Source organism: Microtus oregoni, unplaced genomic scaffold, assembly GCF_018167655.1.
Source record: "Microtus oregoni isolate MIOR12 unplaced genomic scaffold, Mior012 000029F_ref0000214, whole genome shotgun sequence".
Lineage (NCBI taxonomy): Eukaryota > Metazoa > Chordata > Mammalia > Rodentia > Cricetidae > Microtus > Microtus oregoni.
The window spans coordinates 15,343,693-15,362,289 of NW_024543088.1; the positions used below are offsets into that span (position 1 = coordinate 15,343,693).

General features: G+C 49.5%; 1 protein-coding gene across 8 annotated transcripts in view; it reads left to right on the top strand.

Annotated features, from left to right (window-relative positions):
• Positions 1-112: 112 nt before the first annotated feature.
• The window catches only part of Pnpla6 (patatin like phospholipase domain containing 6), a 28,639-nt gene continuing 10,154 nt past the window's right edge, over positions 113-18,597 (top strand). The window contains exons 1-21 of one of the 8 annotated variants that reach the window (XM_041677666.1): positions 113-273; positions 1,221-1,283; positions 1,394-1,462; positions 1,787-1,874; positions 2,024-2,106; positions 2,263-2,360; positions 5,500-5,640; positions 5,732-5,891; positions 6,325-6,405; positions 6,552-6,680; positions 6,884-6,964; positions 7,046-7,211; positions 7,566-7,649; positions 8,184-8,293; positions 8,417-8,584; positions 8,671-8,748; positions 15,217-15,422; positions 15,697-15,828; positions 15,906-16,029; positions 16,269-16,382; positions 16,558-16,633. In XM_041677666.1, the coding sequence (XP_041533600.1) occupies positions 1,260-1,283; positions 1,394-1,462; positions 1,787-1,874; positions 2,024-2,106; positions 2,263-2,360; positions 5,500-5,640; positions 5,732-5,891; positions 6,325-6,405; positions 6,552-6,680; positions 6,884-6,964; positions 7,046-7,211; positions 7,566-7,649; positions 8,184-8,293; positions 8,417-8,584; positions 8,671-8,748; positions 15,217-15,422; positions 15,697-15,828; positions 15,906-16,029; positions 16,269-16,382; positions 16,558-16,633 (2,212 nt within the window). In that variant the 5' untranslated portion in view covers positions 113-273; positions 1,221-1,259. Of the gene's footprint in view, positions 274-1,220; positions 1,284-1,393; positions 1,463-1,566; positions 1,875-2,023; positions 2,107-2,262; positions 2,361-5,499; positions 5,641-5,731; positions 5,892-6,324; positions 6,406-6,551; positions 6,681-6,883; positions 6,965-7,045; positions 7,212-7,565; positions 7,650-8,183; positions 8,294-8,416; positions 8,585-8,670; positions 8,749-15,216; positions 15,423-15,696; positions 15,829-15,905; positions 16,030-16,268; positions 16,383-16,557; positions 16,634-18,597 lie in introns of those variants that run through there. The other 7 variants (XM_041677661.1, XM_041677662.1, XM_041677663.1 and 4 more) reach the window with 7 other exon arrangements.

Consider the following 18,597-nt stretch of genomic DNA (forward strand, 5'->3'; position numbering starts at 1 on the left):
CAGCTCCTTTAAGAGGCTGCCACACTCGGCTTGGCTGGTGCAGCGCGACCTTCCAAGCTTGGCGGGAGGCGGAGCTGGGGCGTGCCTTGCAGTGGAATAATTTAAAGGTACCGCGGCTGCGGACGGAAAGCTAGGGGTGTTGGCCAACGCTGGGTGAACACTGGTTGCAGCTCCTGGGTGGTCCGAGTTTCCATCGACCGAGCAAGGATGTCCCTTCGAGGACCGTTAGCAAGCTTCAGCTTTGTCCGGTATCGGTTTGTCCTCTGATTCCGGGTAGGTCCCGACTTTCTGATGCTCCCACCCCACCCCCATTCCCGAGTTCCTTGTGCCGGTGTTTCCGCTTCCATAGCCAGGTGCCTCCTGGAGTACAGAAGAGGAGTAGTTATTCTAACGATGTTCCAGGTAGCATCTCAGGGCTCTGCTATCCCTCTAAATTCGCATTAATAGTTCAAGGTATCAAAAAGATCTCCAGCGTCCCAAAAGAGTCCCGGTAGCATTACATCTTCCCTCGGTACCTTCCAGGAAGCTCGGGTGCTCTCCCAACACCTAGACTTTTAGATAGTAGTTATGTATATCTCCCGATCTCTCAGTAACTTTCCAGTGCGCCGCCCCTCCTACCCTCCCCCAATTCCGGCGTCCCTGGTTATACTGCCTGCATCATTCCTTTGATCCCAGGGATACTCCGCACCGTAACTTTCCTGTTTCATGACAGTTCAATCTGCAAGCGTAAATCTATAACACTTTGGGAGCTCATCCCACCCCGAGGGCCTTAGGGTCCCATTTCCAAGAGAGTCCATGGCAGTGCTCAACGCCCCAGCTCCCAAACTTCTCGATGGGACAGGCTTGGGTTAGGAGCCCAGAGTCCTGTTGTCGCCTCAGCTTCCTGGCTTACGGGTCCTAGCTTTTCCTGGAGTGGAACATCAAGTCTTAACAGGATGTAGGAGGGCGTCCAGCCTGAGGGTTTGTTAGTCAAGACTAGTCAGACCTACGAAAAGCCAAGGCTAACGAAGGAACCACTTTCAGAAGAGACCATGGCCTAAGGACACCTGCCAGGGAGCTGTTGACTGGACCACTACCCGTTGGCCATTAGGTGCTGATGAATATGTTGGGGAGTCTGGTCAGCCTTATGTATAAGCAAGGGGGTCAAATAAGGAGCTGGGGTTGATCTCACCCCTAGATCCGGGATGAGAGGTCAATTTGCCCCGCATCCCTCTGTCCAGCAGCAACCCCTCTAGCCGCTCCCACCCAAACCCTGGCGAATGGAGAAGTCATCCAGGCCAAAGGTATCTAGGGGGCGTGGTTTGTGAGTAGAACTGGGGTAAGAGCCTGTGATCAGGGCTGGGTAGGCTTGATTGACATCTTGCTCTGCTCCCTTCTGCTCCTCGATTTCCAGGACTGCAGGCTATCAGACCTGCTACCTAGTCTGAAACAACCAATGGAGGCTCCACTGCAAACCGGAATGGTAAGGGTTGGGGAATTTGTGCACTGGACTACAACTCCCGGCGGGCTTGCTATACGCCGCGGGATTCTCTCTTCGAGAACGATGAATGTGCAGGCGAAACTACGTTTCCCGGCATGCATCGCGGGATACCCAGCCTGAGGGAAGAGTCAGTCGCTTCCCCCGTGGAGGTGGGAAGGGAACCGGCATTGACCCATTCTGCAGATGGGGACACCGAGTCACGAGCTGAATACGACCTCCTCTGGGGCAGAGGTGATTCTAAAGGCCCCGGAGGAGGGCTTGGTGAGACGGATATGCGGTGCCCAGCCTGTGCCGTTCGTTCCGCAGGTGCTGGGCGTGATGATCGGGGCCGGAGTGGCGGTGCTGGTCACCGCTGTGCTCATCCTCTTGGTGGTGCGGAGGCTACGGGTGCAGAGTGAGGATTCAAAGGGCCCCTCTGGGAAAAGACTGTAGGGATGGAAGGGGAGCTTCAATACCCGAAGAGCCCAAGGGGCAGAGGTGGGGAATTTGCTGGAGCCTGCGTGGAGCTCAAAGCACCCTCCCTTCTCTCCCACCTATCCCCAGAAACTCCAGCCCCGGAGGGCCCCCGGTATCGGTTCCGGAAGCGGGATAAAGTGCTTTTCTATGGCCGGAAGATTATGCGGAAGGTGAGTTCCAGGACCTCCTGCTGGCCTGGCTGACCATAGGAACTCGGCCCTTTTCCTACTTACACTTACTAGGGGACACTTCTGCCCTTATATAAGGTCCCCTTGGATCTGCCCTTCCTCTTTCTCTAATTGACTTCATATTCTTAATTCTCCCAGGTATCACAATCCACTTCTTCCCTGGTGGACACATCAGTCTCCACCACTTCCCGGCCCCGCATGAAGAAGAAACTGAAGATGCTTAACATTGCCAAGAAGTAAGGCTGACACTGGGTACAATATCAAGTGGTGGACAGGGGTCAGCTCATGCCTGTACCTCAGAGTTGGAGGCTCCACATCAGAGGGCCATCTCAAGGCTTTCATTTGGCAGCAGCTGTCTCAGAGTTCTGCTTTCCCAGACATAATGCTTATGGTATAGGCAAGCCTGTGGCTTAAGACTTGTCTCGATAATGTTCCCCTGTCCCAAAGGCTATCTACCATGTCTTTAGGTATCTACACCTGGTGTTTTGCCATATTGGAGAGTTTATTGAAGGCGACGTACTGAAGTTTTTTTTTTTCTCAATGTTTGTGTGGCTAGCTAGAGGGGCTGTTTCAGGATTCTCTTCTCCACGGGCATCACTCTTTCCATACAGGAGAGCATCTCTCTTGAGTTCTCTGTGTTGTTCACCTGGGGTAGTTCTTTTTCCCTAGGAGCTATCATGTGTATGTGTGTATGTTGTTGTTTGCTTGGGTTTGTTTTGGTTTTTGAGACAAGGCCTCATTTAGCCCAGGCTGGCCTGGAACTTTCTATATAGGCAGGACTCACATTGACTTCCGGTTCTCCTTTGTGTTGGATATATCACCATGCCTTGTCTATATGGTCCAGGGAATTAAACCCAAGGCCTTGCACTCTACCAACTGAACCACACCCCCGTTCATTCATTGATTGATTCATTCATTCATTTATTTTTACAGCAAGCTTTCATTTTTATTTATTTTTGCAGAAAGCATTCTGTCACTGAGCTATATCCCTAGCCCCTACTTTACTTAAAATTTGTTTATTTATTGCATATGTGTTCACATGTAGAGGTGCACATGGCATAGCATGTGCGTGGCAACTGGTTGTCTCCTTCCACCACGTGAATCCCCGGGATTAAACCCGGGTTATAAGACTTGGCAGAAAGTACCTTTACCCACGAGCAATCTTGCTGGCCCTACTTTTCTGTTTTACTAAGCATATTTAATTTGGTGCACAGTATCAAATTATTATTACATAGTATCAAACTCAGAGACCTGGCCGTGCTAGTTAAGCAGTTTTATCAGTGAGCCAAACTCAAGCGCTATACTTTTTTTTTTTTTGGGGGGGGGGGGGGGACCAGGTCTTGCTAACTTATCCAGGTAGGTCTTGAATTTTTTCTGTAGCCCAGTCAGGCCTTGAATGAGTGATCCCTCTGTCTCAGCCTCCTGAGTAACTGGCATGACAGTCCTGTGCCTATCATGTTTGCCATCTTTAAGAATTTCTTTGTTGGCCAGTAAGATAGCACAGGGGGTAAAGGCATTTGCTGCTGAGTCTGAAGACATGAGCTCCATTCCTGGAACCCACGTGGGGGAAGGAGAGAACTGACTCTTGCAAGTCATCCTCTGACCTATGCATACACAAATAAATAGACAAATATAAGTTAAAAATTTTAGGAAAGTAATTCCTTTGCGTTAGAAACATAGGGAGAAGCTGGATGGTGGTGGCGCACACATTTAATTCCAGTACTTGGGAGACAGAGGCAAGCAGATATCTTTGAGTTTGAGGCCAGCCTGGGCTACAAAGTGAGTTCTAGGACAGCTAGGGCTGTTACACAGAGAAACTCTGCCTCAGAAAGCCAGAAAGAAAAAAGGAAAGAAGAAAGGTAGGAAGGGAGGGAGGGAGGGAGGAAGGAAGAAAGGAAGGAAGGGAGGGAAAGGAAAAGAAACAGGAAGGTTGACTCGGGTGTTTGTTGGTGTCTTTGAGAAGGCTCTTAGAGGAATCTCTGTAAATTAAGAAATGGTTTCTTGGATCTTCTTGCAGCAGGAGGTCTACCTGAAAGTCTTTCTCAAGGCTGTATTATTTAACTCCAGGGGCCATCCTTGACTGGGTGGCAAACCATGATGTTGCAGAGCTTTCTATGATTTGGGTAGAAGGGTTATTTGTTTCTAGTTTGTTCTGGTCAGGTTGGGAAGATGGCTCAGGTTGGCAAAGGATGTCGGTGTGGAGGATTAAACTCAAGTCCTCTTGCTTGTACAACAGGTGCTCTCCACTGAGCCCTTGCCCTGGCCCCTGCTTCCTGAAAACAAAACAAAACAAAACAAAAACCCAGAGAAAGGTCTTTCCAGAGAACAGAAGTCTGTATCCAGGGTCTTCAGAGCACGCTCATGTCCGAGGCTTGCTCAGGACTCTGTGAGCTGGAATGACTTTCAGGTCTCCTGTGCAAGTGCTCTTTCTGCCTGCAGCCTGAATGTCAGATTGCTATCTGAGTTGGTCATTGACCCTACTGAGGCCAGGGGCCGGGGTTCATGAGGCTCCACCCCTTCCTGAGGAAGTATGGATTATCAGTGATGCTTTGAGCCATAGTCCTCAATGGTGTAGTCACCAGGAAGTTGCCCTTGCTCAAGTAAATAACCTCCAACTCATGCTCCTGCAGGCACCCCTAGTTAAATGCCGAGGGCCACAAAAATAAACCAGACACCCCACAAAAGTAGGAAGGGAACTTCCCCAAAAGAAGGAGGTGAGGGCTAGAGAGGATGATGGAGGGTACGATTAAAGTCCATTAGATAGATGTGTGAAATTGTGAATGAATAAAATAAACCCCTGGCAAATTAGAGGATCCATTCCGGAGCCCTGTGACTGGGGAAGCAAGTCCCTGAAATTTGCACCATGAATTTCTTCTGTAAAATGTCATATAGTAAACATTTTAGGCTTTGTGGGGCATACATATATAGTCTCTGTGCTGGCTATTCAGCTCTCCCTTTGAAGTAAGAGGTAATAAGTAATACATGAGTGAATTATCACGGCAGTGTTCTAATAAAACTTTAATGATAAAAGTAAGTAGAGGGCCTGATCTAGACAATGGGCCGGAATTTGCTCTGTATAAACCAGAGGGAAGGGGTAAATGGGTGCCTGAGCTTTCTGTCATTCCTCTAACCCAGCAGTTCTCAAACTGTTGCTCGAGACCCCTTTGGGGAGGTCAAATGACTCTTTCACAGGGGTCGCCTAAGGCCATCAGAAAGCACAGATATTACATTATAATTCATAACAGTAGCAGAATTACAGTTATGAAGCAGCAATGAAAATAATTTTATCGTTGGGGTCGCCACAACATGAGGAACTGTATTAAAGGGTTGTAGTGTTCGGTTGAGAACCACTGACCCAACCCTTCCTCCCATCAGGATCTTGCGTATCCAGAAGGAGACTCCCACCCTACAGCGGAAGGAGCCCCCACCTTCAGTGCTGGAGGCTGACCTCACAGAAGGCGACCTGGCCAATTCCCACCTCCCCTCTGAGGTGCTCTACATGCTCAAGAATGTTCGGTAAGCGTCGGGGTCTGGATGCTTTGAGGTTCCTGCACAGCCTGGGGCTGCTTTGACCCCCTCCATCCCTCTCTCACTGCCCATTCTACAGGGTGCTGGGTCACTTTGAGAAGCCGCTCTTCCTGGAGCTCTGCCGGCACATGGTTTTCCAGCGTCTTGGCCAGGGCGACTACGTCTTTCGGCCCGGTCAACCAGATGCCAGCATCTACGTGGTTCAAGATGGGCTACTGGAGCTCTGCCTGCCAGGGCCTGTGAGTGAACCTCTCGGAGCCACCGTGAGAGGGTGGGCACTGCACATCTCTCCTGGACTTAGGCACTACTTTTGGAGTTGTGTGGTCAGAAGTCAGGTTAATGATGACTTCATGTGGAGCTCAATGGTAGAACCTTTGCCCGGTGAGGGGGCAGTAGGTATGGTAGATCTCCTACCTAGAATTCCCCAGGAAAGTGCTCGCTGGTGAGCGCTTGCCCAGTACATGCAGGGTCTCTGGGTTCTAATTCTAATGCTATAAAAATATCAGAGGATGGAGTGACCGTTTGGGGAGGTCCACACAAATGGGCAAGGAGTGATGGGCAGAAAACAGCAGCTGGTTAGGAGGTTGGTTATTACTGGGATGAGTCAGAGGTGAGGTCCAATGACAGCCTCTAGGAGGAGGCTGGCAATGATCAGTGGTCCCTGTGTCTCAGGACGGGAAGGAGTGTGTGGTGAAGGAAGTGGTCCCTGGAGACAGCGTCAACAGCCTTCTGAGTATCCTTGACGTCATCACCGTGAGTGACAGTTCCATGCTGGGTAGAGAGGTGGGAGGCCCCATTTCATCAGCTCCAATGCTGCTAGTGGTCACCTGCACCAGGAAGGTTGCAAGGAACAGTGAGTGGTCTCATAGATCTTACCTCTTCTTCCACCCATCTCCCAGGGTCACCAGCATCCCCAGCGGACTGTGTCAGCTAGGGCTGCCCGGGACTCTACGGTACTGAGACTCCCAGTGGAAGCCTTCTCGGCTGTCTTCACCAAGTACCCTGAGAGCTTGGTGCGAGTGGTGCAGGTCAGCTGGCCCTTCACCTCCTCCGTGGGCGGCAGAGCACCCCACCCTGGTACCCACCCCACCTATCCCAGGCATCAGTGCGGCGGTGGATAGGCAGACTTGTTGCTTATCACTCCTGAGCAGCAGACCTCCATGGAGGCTGCTGATGATGGCTGCTGATCCTGACCGCTCCCCTCTTCTGGTCCTGCCCCCCACTCCTGCAGATCATCATGGTGAGGCTGCAGAGAGTGACCTTCCTGGCGCTTCACAATTACCTAGGTCTGACAAATGAACTCTTCAGCCACGTGAGTTGGATGCAAGAGGATGTGGGGACACAATGAGGGGGGACACTTAGACATAAATTATTCTCTACTCCCCTACTCCAGGAGATCCAGCCCCTACGCCTGTTCCCCAGCCCTGGCCTCCCAACCCGCACCAGCCCTGTTCGTGGTTCTAAACGGGTAGTCAGCACCTCGGGTGCCGAGGAAGCCTCGAAGGAGACCTCTGGCCGCCCCCCTGACCCCACCGGAGCCCCACTGCCTGGACCTGTAGGTAGGTATCTGAGCGACTCCTTCCTTCTCTTCCCAGCTAGGGACTTGAGCCCCATTCAGCCCTGCCTCCACCTCTGTGCTCTCTGGTCCCTCAGTTTTGTGTGCTTTGTTTTTTACATGTGTTTATTTGGGGGTAGAGGGTTACACACATGCCATAGCAAGCAGTGGAGGTCAGAGGATAGCTTGCCAGAGTTAGTGCTCCCTTTCTACCATGGGAGTCCAGGGCCCTTACTCACTGAGCCTAGTTTTACAGGTTTAACCCTATCCTCCCCAGGCCTCTTCTGCTTCTCACTCTCTAGTCCTAGCTTGAGGCCTATGGGTCTGGGTGCTGGATACTGAGCATTTTTCTCCCCAGGAGACCCGGTGAAGCCCGCATCTCTAGAGGCCCCCTCAGCCCCTCTGCTGAGCCGCTGCATCTCCATGCCAGTAGACATCTCAGGTTTGGGCCCCTTGTAGTGGGGAGCAAGGGGTGGGTGTATGGAAGGGACTGTCAGGGGTCTAGATTTGAGGGAGTAAGGGGTGGGTGTATGGAAGGGACTGTCAGGGGTCTAGATTTGAGGGAGTAAGGGGTGGGTGTATGGAAGGGACTGTCAGGGGTCTAGATCGGAATCCAGGACATGCCGCTTGGCAGTCCTGATTTTGTTTTCTTACCTACAAAATGGCATATAGATCCTGTTTCCTTGTTTATTTTTGGTGGGTATGCTCTGAGATCGTTCTCCTCCCCACTGTGTTAAGAAAGATGCAGAGGTAAAGTGTGGTCATCAATTAGTCATGTCTGCCGTGGTTGCAGAGTTAGTGTGGAATTAAGATTGGTTATAGCTTATAGCTGTGGGCACTAACTTACTTGTTTACTTATTTACTTTGGGCCTGGGGGTGGAACCCAGGACCTTACACATTCTAGGCAGATACTTCATCGTTGAGTTCCTCCCCAGCTCCATCTTTATTGGCTTTCTTGCCTCTCCACCATGTACAGGCTTACAAGGCGGGCCTCGTTCTGACTTTGACATGGCCTATGAGCGTGGCCGGATATCTGTTTCCCTTCAAGAAGAGGCATCTGGAGGACCTCAGACAGCATCTGCTAGGGTGAGGCCCTCTCTTTTCTCTCATCTCACCACACCCCCCCTTTCCGACCTCTGGTCTTGGTGAGTCACTTGAAAAGGTCAATTGGGAGGTCGGCAGGAAGTCACACACCCCTGCCTTCCACAGACCCCCACTCAGGAGCTCCGGGAGCAGCCAGCAGGTGCCTGCGAATACAGCTACTGTGAAGATGAGTCGGCCACAGGCGGCTGCCCCTTTGGGCCCTACCAAGGCCGCCAGACAAGCAGCATCTTTGAGGCTGCAAAGAGAGAGCTAGCCAAGCTGATGCGGATTGAGGTGGGCAGACAGTGCATGGAGGCAGGGGATAAGGGAGGCAGGTTAAAGGCCTGGCTGGGTCCATCTCAACTCCCCTCCCTTCTTAGGACCCCTCTCTACTGAACAGCAGAGTCTTGCTCCATCACGCCAAAGCTGGCACCATCATAGCCCGCCAGGGGGACCAGGTAAGGCTGACTTTTGACCTGTGATACTAGATCTCTTCCTCTGACCTCTGATCCCTGACCTTTAAGTAGTGATTGCTGTTCTTTTCTGGAGTTCAACTTCTTATACCTGAAGTTTTTAGCCTCTTCTGCTGGGAGGCTGTGTTGTGCTGTTTTGCCATACCGTAACCCGACATTTATGTAGGTTCTGGGGATCTGAACTGTCACACTTTAGCAGCAAGTGTTTTAACAGCTGAGCCAGTTCCCAACTCCTGAGTTGAAATACACTTTGTCTCCAATTCCTTGTGTGACTCTAGGCAAAGACCTTAGAAATTCCTCAGCTTCCGCAGTCTGTGGGCATGGAGATAATAAGCAGAGTCCATCAGCTCCTTGTATCTGTCCGAAGGCCATGGCCCAGGAAAAGCTTTGCAGGGGCTCGTAGCTTAGTGTGTCTCTAGTGACGGTTGAAGCCAGCAATGGGATAGAGGCACGGAGAACCTGGAATGGAGGTGGGGGTTCAGGTGGAGTGTTCTGTCACGTGATGGGGGTGTTCTACTGTCCCCTTGGCTGCTCATGGCAGGTGCAGGCACCTTTCAGGAGAGGAAGTCAGATGAGGCTGATGTCAATCTAGTGTGACCCCAGGTGGATGAACTGAGGAAGTTACAGTCACACAGCCCCCACCCCCACCCCAAGGCCTTACTGATCAGGAAGATGCTTGAGTTGAACCCAGTCCTGGCCTGCGGAAAGGCCTGACTGGTCTGTAGCCCCTGCAGGAGGCTTTGCTCTGTTTGTCTTCTTGGCTTTGTTGGGAATGGCTGTGATGTTCTGCCTATTTCTAACATTTCATACCAGTGCTTTTTAAAAAAGGATTTGTTTATTTCTTTTTGTTTTTTTTTTTTTTTTTTTTTTTTGAGATAGGGTTTCTCTGTGTAGCCCTAGCCATCCTAGAACTCACTCTGTAGACCAGGCTGGACTCAAACTCAGATCCAATTGTCTCTGCCTCCCAAGTGCTGGGATTAGAGGTGTGTGCCACCACCTCCTAGTTAGCTCTATTTATTTTTATGTGTTTGAGTGGTTTGCCTGTGTGTATGTATACACACCATGTGTGTGCAGTGCCTGCGAAGGCCAGAAGAGGGCATTAGAGCCCCTGGATCTAGAGTTGTAGATGGTTGTGAGCTTCTTAGTATGGGTGTTGAGAACTGAACCCAGGTCTTCTGCAAGAGCAGCCAGTGCTCTCAACCAACTCATGTATTCTCTAGCTCTCAGTGCTAATCCTAGCACTTGGGAGGCAGAGGCAGGCAGATCTCAGTGAGTTCGAAGCCAGCCTGGTCTACAAAGCAAGTTCTAGGACAGCCAGGACTGTCCACACAGAAACCCTATCTCAAGAAATAATAAAAAATAAAAAAAAAGGAAGAAGAAGAAGAAAAGTGTGTGTGTGTGATGGATATGTAACTCAGGGTCTTTGCACATGCTAAGCAAGTGCTCTTCCACTAAGCCACCCTTCTCCGACTCCAGCATTTTAAAAATAGGTATATTTATTTTAACTGGGTGTTAGTGGTACATACCTTTAGTTCAGCACTCGGGAGGCAAAAGCGGGTGGATTTCTATGAGTGTGAGGCCAGCATGATCTACCTGTCCTACTATATAGGATCTCTATTGCTGTGAAGAGACACCATGACCACAGCAACTCTTCTAAAGGAAAAGATGGCTTACAGCTTCAGAGGTTTAGTCCATTATCATCATGGCAGCATGCAGGCAGACATGGTGCTGGAGAAGGAGCTGAGAGTTCTGCATCTTGATCCACAGGCATCAGGAAGTGAACTGTCTCACTGGGCATAACTTAAGCATAGGAGACCACATAGCCCACCCCTACAGTGACGTACTTCCTCCAACAAGGCCACACCTACTCCAACAAGACCATACCTCCCAATAGTACCACTCCCTTTGGGGTCCATTTACTTTCAAACCACACCACACCTTATGTCAATTTTTTTTTTTTACTTTTTAAAATTATATGTGTTGGTATTTGCATGTAAGTACAGGTGCCTGTGGAGTCCAGAGGCATCAGAGCCCTTGGAGCTAGAGTTATGGGCAGTTGTGGTTGTACTGCAAACATGGGTCCTCTACAATAGCAATATGCATTCTTAGCCACTGGGCCATCTTGCTAGGGCCCCCCACCCACCCAACTGTCACATTGTTGATTGTTATGACTTGGGAAGTGTGTGTATGCCCCCCAGTCCAGGATACTGGAATCCTCAGGCAGTGCAAGGAGTCATCCAGACTAAAGTATCAATAGTGTCAATGCTGAAAAACACTGCTGTACCAAAGCATCTTCCCACGTGAGTTCTCTGCACCATCTCTAAGGCATCAAATCCACAGTGCTCCCAAATCTAAAAGCTTGTGCCAACATGATATAAATATTGAAGTCCACTCCTGACCTGGGACAGATTACAGTCAAATAAGAAGCAGTAAAAATAGTAAGCAGTAAAAATTACCTCTTAGAGGCATGGAAGGGTAGCTTAGCTGGTACAGTGTGTGCTCTGCAAGCACAAGGACATGAGTGTGATCTCCAGACCCCACATTCCCACATTAGAATGCAGGCTGTAGTGTCGTGGTATTTGCCTGTAATCCCAGCACTGGGGAGGCAGAGGTAGGCAGATCTCTGTGAGTTCGAGGCCAGCCTGGTCTACAGAGTGGAGTTTCAGGACAGGCTCCAAAGCTACATAGAAACCCTTTCTCAAAAAACAATTGAAAAAAAAAATGAACCTAAAAAGAATTAGACTTAGGTTGTGCATGTAAAATGTATATGAGACAAAAGTGACACCTGTTTAGATCTGTATCATTTTGTTATTGTGTGTTTTTTTTTTATTTTTAAGATACCTCATTCTACTTCTGCAAATATTCCAAAATCCAGGTGGTAGAATTCCAAAATACCAAACACTTCTAGTCCCAAGCACTATGAATAAGGGATACTCAGCCCATATTATAAGAAGGGATCTGGTGAAACACGTTTTGAGAAATGTTCTTTTATCCTTTCTTGGGAATTCTGAGTGGATTCAATAGCATGCTCACGGCCCTGAGAATTCCTGCACTAACATTTTCCTAGTATTCTCAGTGTTGGTGGCAAGCTTCTTTAATCCCAGAACTTGCAGGCAGAGGCAGGTGGGTCTTGGTGAGACCAGCCTGGTCTACAGAGCAAGTTCTAGGATAGCCAGGGCTACACAGAGACAGAGAAACCCTGTCTGGAAAAACTGGCCAAAAAAGAAGTTCCTAATCTAGAGTTGGCAGTCATGATAGCTCAGTTGGTAGAAGTACTTGCTATGCAAGTCTAAGATCCAGAGGTCAAATCCCCAGCACCCACATGAAAAGAACAGGGTATTGTCGGTTTGTAACCTTTGCAGAAGTAAGGCCAAGACAGGAGGAGACCTGGGGCTTGCTAGCCACCCAGTCTAAGCTGAGCAAGCACTGGGTCCCAAGGGTAAACCTTGTCTTAAAAAACCACTGAGAGCCGGGCAATGGTGGCGCACGCCTTTAATCCCAGCACTCAGGAGGCAGAGGCAGGCGGATCTCTGGGAGTTCGAGACCAGCCTGGTCTACAGAGCTAGTTCCAGGACAGGCTCCAAAGCCACAGAGAAACCCTGTCTCGAAAAACCAAAAAAACAAAAACAAAAACAAAAAAAAAAACACTGAGGTACTGGGTAGTGGTAGCGCACATCTTTAATTCCAGCACTCAAATCACAGCAGAAAGATGGACAGCACCTGAGGAACAATATAGTAAGAGATTGCTTGTTCATTCCTGGACGCCCAGACCTAAATCATTGGGCGCCATTCTGTAGTATGAACCTGCTTGCTCATTCCCGCCTGCCCAGACCCTAAATAATCACAGAGAAACTATATTAATTACAACACTGCTTGGTCAATAGCTTAGGCTTCTTGTTAACTAACTCTTATATCTTAAATTAGTCCCATTCTTATTATTTTATATTTTACCATGAGGCTTATGGTTTACCAGTAAGGTTTTGCGGCATCTGTCTCCTTGGGCAGCTACAATGGTGTCTCCATGACTCCGCCTTATTTTCCCCTCTATCTCTGCTTGGAAATTCCCACCATAGGCCCAAAGCAGATTCTTTATTAACCAGTGGTAACAAAACACATTCACAGCATACAGAGGGGGGAGTCCCACATCAGAACAATACCTGAACCTGCCCCCTCTGGCTTTCATATGCACACATACACCTGTGTGTACACACACACACTCCCAATAGCATGATCTTTAATAATGCCTGTATGTAATCCAAACACTACCTGGAAATTGTCTTAGAAGGTCCTAGCATATATGCATGGCATCAGACAGGTTGGTGTGTTGAACAGAGAAAGATCTTCCCATCTCTAGGTGGTTTCAATTCCTCTTTTCTAAAGGGGTGGGGTGGGATGTGTCTGGCTGGTCAGGCTAACCACAAAAGAGAGAAACATCCATTTACTGAGCCTTTGCCATGTCTGGGACCTGTCCTGCTTGCTAGACAGGTGGCAAAAAAAAAAAAAAATCTGTATGCCATTGGTGAGTCAGCAGTTCTGACGGACGTCACGCAGAGGAGCATATAAATCCTTGTAAACTCAGAGGGTTAGAGCTACAAAGGTCACATTCTTGACACTACAAAGACTGGCTTAAGCAGGGCAGTGCCTCTAAGGAGGTGACCACCAGCAAAGGAGGAAGGGTGGGGCAATGAGTTGGGTAGAGGAAAGGCCAGTCTAGATAGGGAGCAAGTTGTGCAAAAGGCCTAGGGTCACCGCCTCGCTTTTGAACGCCCAGTATCGTCTTTTTCCTTTTTTATTACATTTATTACATTTGTGTGTGTTTGTATGTGTGTGTTAGTGTGTTTGTATGTGTGTATGTGTGTTTGTATGTGTGTATGTGTGTGTTAGTATGTGTGTATGTGTGTTTGTATGTGTGTGCGCACGTGTACATGAAAGGTGCACATGTGACGGTCAGGACAGCTTGGGAGAGCCCGCTGTTTCCTACACCATATGAGACCTGGGACTGAACTCAAGTAGTCAGGCTGGACAACAAGCACATTTACAGCTGAGATATCTTGCCTGCCCGTGTTTTTTTCCTTTTCTGAGGTCTCAAGTAGCCCAGACTAGCCTGTATAGTCACTGTATAGTCCAGGGGCCCCTGAACTGGAGCCCCCTTTGCCTGTGCCTCCTGAGTGCTGACCTCAACACCCCACCTGGATGAAGACCTGTTTGATCCCTAGCACTTGTGTGTGTGTGGGGGGGGGTGAAAAAAGACAAATGCTTTAAAATACCTTGGAAAGGAACATGCTCCGTGGAGGAAACAAAAGCAGTTGGGGAGCAAATGGAGTGGATACACGGGCGCAAAGGGGGCCTATCCTATTGCTTTAAAGTTTTTTAATCCTCTTTTTTTTTGTATGTGGGTATATATGTGGGCATGCATGCCACAACATACATGTATTGGTCAGAGGACAGCCTTTCAAAGTCAGTTCTCTCCTTCCATATGTGGGGCCCATGGATTGAACTTGGATGTCGAGTTTGGGAGCAAGTGTCTTTACTCTGAGCCAGTGCAAATACGCCAAAGAGGATCTTTTCAAGGGGGACCCCATTTTTGAATAGTAGTAGTTCATACTACATATGGTTTGCCTATTTTTTAAAAGGTCTTTTTTTAAAAATAAATCTTTATTTGTTTATTATATATAGTGTTCTGCCTGCATATATCCCTGAAGAGGACACCAGATCTTACTATAGATGGTTGTGAACCACGATGTGGTTGCTGGGAATTAAACTCAGGACCTTTGGGAGAGCAGGCAGTGCTTTTAACCACTGAGCCATCTCTCCAACCCAGTGAATATTTGTGTGTGTGTGTGTGTGTGTGTGTGTGTGTGTGTGTGTGTTTCGAGACAGGGTTTCTCTGAGTAACAGCCCTAGCTAGAATTTTTTTTTTTTTTTTGATTTTTCGAGACAGGGTTTCTCTGTAGCTTTTGGTTCCTGTCCTGGAACTAGCTCTTGTAGACCAGGCTGGCCTCGAACTCACAGAGATCCGCCTGCCTCTGCCTCCCGAGTGCTGGGATTAAAGGCGTGTGCCACCACCACCCGGCCCTAGCTAGAATTGTAGGTGAGACACTACTCTTGGCTTGCTTGCTCCTTTTTCTTTTTTTCTTTTACTTGTGTTGTTGAGACAGGTCTCAGCCCAGGGTGGTCCCAGACTTGCTCTGTAGTCAAGGGTGGTCTTGAACCCTCCTTCCTCCTGACACACTTCTGCCTCTGCTTCCGTAGTGCTGGGATTGTAGGTGTGCACCACCATGTCTGTGTATGTGGCGCTGGGAATGGAAGCCAGGGCTTCCTGTGTGCTAATTTACCACAGGAGCTCTATCCCAGCCTTTTCTTCTTTAAGCTTTCCTGTGAGGCGCACCGCCTGAGTTTAGGGGAGAGGTGCTGTGGCCGGCTCACATCATGGCCCAATCTCTGTCCTAACAGGACGTGAGCCTGCACTTCGTGCTCTGGGGCTGCCTGCACGTGTACCAACGCATGATTGACAAGGCTGAGGAAGTGTGCCTGTTTGTGGCACAGCCAGGAGAGCTGGTGGGGCAGCTGGCTGTGCTCACTGGGGAACCTCTCATCTTCACACTGCGTGCCCAGAGAGATTGTACCTTCCTGCGGATCTCCAAATCAGACTTCTATGAGTAAGACTGGGATTGGGGTGGGCGTGGCACCCGGATGACCACAGTCCATTTATTTTTTTTTCCAAGAGAGGGGGGAGAGACCAGGACAGTACCCCCCTACCCTATTTCTAGAAGGGCGAGAAAGAGCCCCTAGATAGCCCCTCCCAACACCACCTAGGGCAGGTTCGAGTCCTTCCTGTTTCACTTCCAAGCCGACACACATTTTCTTCATTCTTTTTAATGTGTTCTAAGAATGCCTGGTTCCACAATCCCTTTTTTTTTTTTTTGCTTGCAGGATCATGCGTGCACAGCCCAGTGTGGTGCTGAGCGCAGCGCACACAGTGGCTGCGAGGATGTCCCCCTTTGTGCGCCAGATGGACTTTGCCATCGACTGGACTGCTGTAGAGGCCGGTCGTGCACTCTACAGGTACCATCCTGATCCCATCTCACTGTTCAGACCCTACCTACAATTTTCCCTGACTCTCCACTCTTCATCCACCCTAGGCAGGGCGACCGCTCAGATTGCACGTACATTGTACTCAATGGGCGTCTCCGCAGCGTCATCCAGCGAGGCAGCGGCAAGAAGGAGCTAGTGGGGGAGTATGGCCGCGGGGATCTCATTGGTGTGGTAAGGGCAGCTCCCATCTCTCTCCTAGCATAGCTTCCTTCACCTCCATGCTCATCATCCGGGTAATCTGATGGAAGTGGAGACTGCACGCCCAACTTCAGTCCCGACCCAGGCCGCTTCCCTGGCTCTTGCGAGTCAAAAGCAATCAGTCCTGGTGGGGGAGGAGTCTGGACTCCACCCTCAGTATGTCTCTTCAGGTCCCATTGTCACCTGTGGTGAATTCTTATTTTGTATCCCAGGTGGAGGCTCTGACCCGGCAGCCACGAGCCACCACTGTGCACGCTGTGCGAGACACGGAGCTGGCCAAGCTCCCAGAGGGCACCTTGGGCCACATCAAACGTCGGTACCCACAGGTACATCTAGTTGGGGAGGTGGAGGACAGGGAGCAGAGCCTCCCTGTGCCAGACTGCCCTAATCAGAGTGCAGACCGAGTAACAGGATTTCTAGCCTCCCAGGCGAAGGAAGCAAGGTGGGGGACTTCCGTCTTACAGAACACAATTCTCACCGTCTCCCAACCCCCTGCGACAGGTTGTGACCCGCCTTATTCATCTGCTGAGCCAGAAAATTCTAGGCAATCTGCAGCAGTTGCAAGGACCCTTTCCAGGTGAGTTTGCCAGCCTCTGGGCATAGTGGAGGATTTAGACTGCTGTGCCCTGAGCGTTCTATCAAACAGCGTGATAGGAAACCATATTTGACTGTAAATCTTGCTGGAGGCAGGATTGAGACCGGTAGTTGTCCCAGTGGGGGCTGCCCTTATCACACGTGCATCTCTATATAGCCTTTGTTTCCAGGCAGCTTGTTGAATGGTCTAAAGTGTGCTAGTGGGTAGGTTCTTTTTTGAATAAGGGCAACACTGTTATTACACTTATTTATCGTGTGTGTGTGTGTGTGTGTGTGTGTGTGTGTCCCCGAACATGTGTGAGGATGAGGAATCAGCTTTCTACCTTCCACCGTATGGGTCCAGGGATCACCTCAGGCAGTCAGACTTTGAGGCAACCTGTTAGCCATCTCTTAGGTCTGAGGGGTGGAGTCTTCAGCAGGGAGGTTGGTTCCTCGTCCCAACAGAATGCAGTGTGAGCATCTTGGGAAAGAATCCGAATATACTAACAAGAGAGCTTGTGGCACATGGCACTAGGGCACGTTGGTAAGTAGCTTTTGAAGTTAAACTGACCTGCTAGGAAGTGTGGTTCTATATACTGGAGTGTGGTTTCTGTGAGCTAGAATAGATCACAGAGCAATCTGTTTAAGCCATGCCACTGAATGGGCCTGAGGGTCTACGTTTTTGCTAACCTTTCCCCCACATGAACATTGACATTCAGGAAATAAAGGTCAAGGTCGTGTAGGTACAAAAGGCATAATTTAAAAAAACACACATAAAGATCCCAGTGATAGGAGGTGGTAAGTACAGAGAAGGAAACTAGGCAAGGCAATTAACAGGGCTGCAGGCAGAAAGCAAGAGAGAAAGAGGGGTGGACAGAGGATTTCTGAGGCCTATGGGCTGAACCTTGACAGTTGACCTAGAGCTAGATGTGAGAAAGAGGTAGGTCCACACAAGGTTCGGTGGTTTGGGGTTCTTGTTTGTTTTGTTTGTTCTGTTTTGAGACAGGGTCTCATGTTGCCCAGACTGGGCTTGAACTCACTATATAGCCAAGGATGACCTTGAATTTATGATGTTCTTGCCTCCACCTCCTGGGTGCTTAGATGACAGACATAGGCTCCCACATCTGGTTTATGTGATATGGCTGGAACTCGAGTGTTGCTCATGCTAAGCCAAACACTCCAACTGACCAGTAGCCCCAAGCCAGGGTTGGTGCTTTTGAACCACTGCAAGGAGTAACTTGAGAGGGAAAGATAGGGTCAGGAGTAAAGGGCCTTGGAAAGTATTTGAGCTCATTACAGTGTGTCCTATGGGGGAGAAGGACCAACCAGGAGGTGCGTATGAAGCGGGGCCTGGGTGAGAGCTGAGAGTGACATCTGCATCTAGGCTGTTAGCTGAGAAGCTGGGAAGTGACTGATGAGTCAGAAGTAGATTCTTGTCGAGCTTGATGTTGGGACACAGTAGCCCAAGTCAGAGTGGAATGAGTCTGAATGGTTCTAACATTGCATAATGGGTAACTGGGTATAGTAGCACATGTCTGTTATCCCAGCTCTTGGGGGTTGGATGCAGGAGGCCAGATTTCTGGGTCATTCTCAGCTGTATAAGACCATGTCTCAGAAAAAAAAAAAATAACAGCAACAACAGAACTGCATAACGGGTCTCACTGAGATTAAGGTCAAAAGTGAAGGGTGCTGGCCGCGTCTTAACAAGAAACACCCAAGGATAGAATCGTATGTTGGGTAACACAGTCATGGCCTCAGTGTGACAGTTATCATAGCTGAGAACAGTGAGGGCCATAGGCAGGGGACAACAGCAGATATAGAGGAGGAAGTAGAGGAGGTGGAGGGGAGGTAGGGAAGGAGATGGAGAAGGGAGATAAGGTAGGAGGGGTAGAAGGGAGGGTGGAGGATGAAGAGGAAGTAGAGGAGCTGGGGAGTGGAAAAGGAGCCGGAGAAGGCAGATAAGGGAGT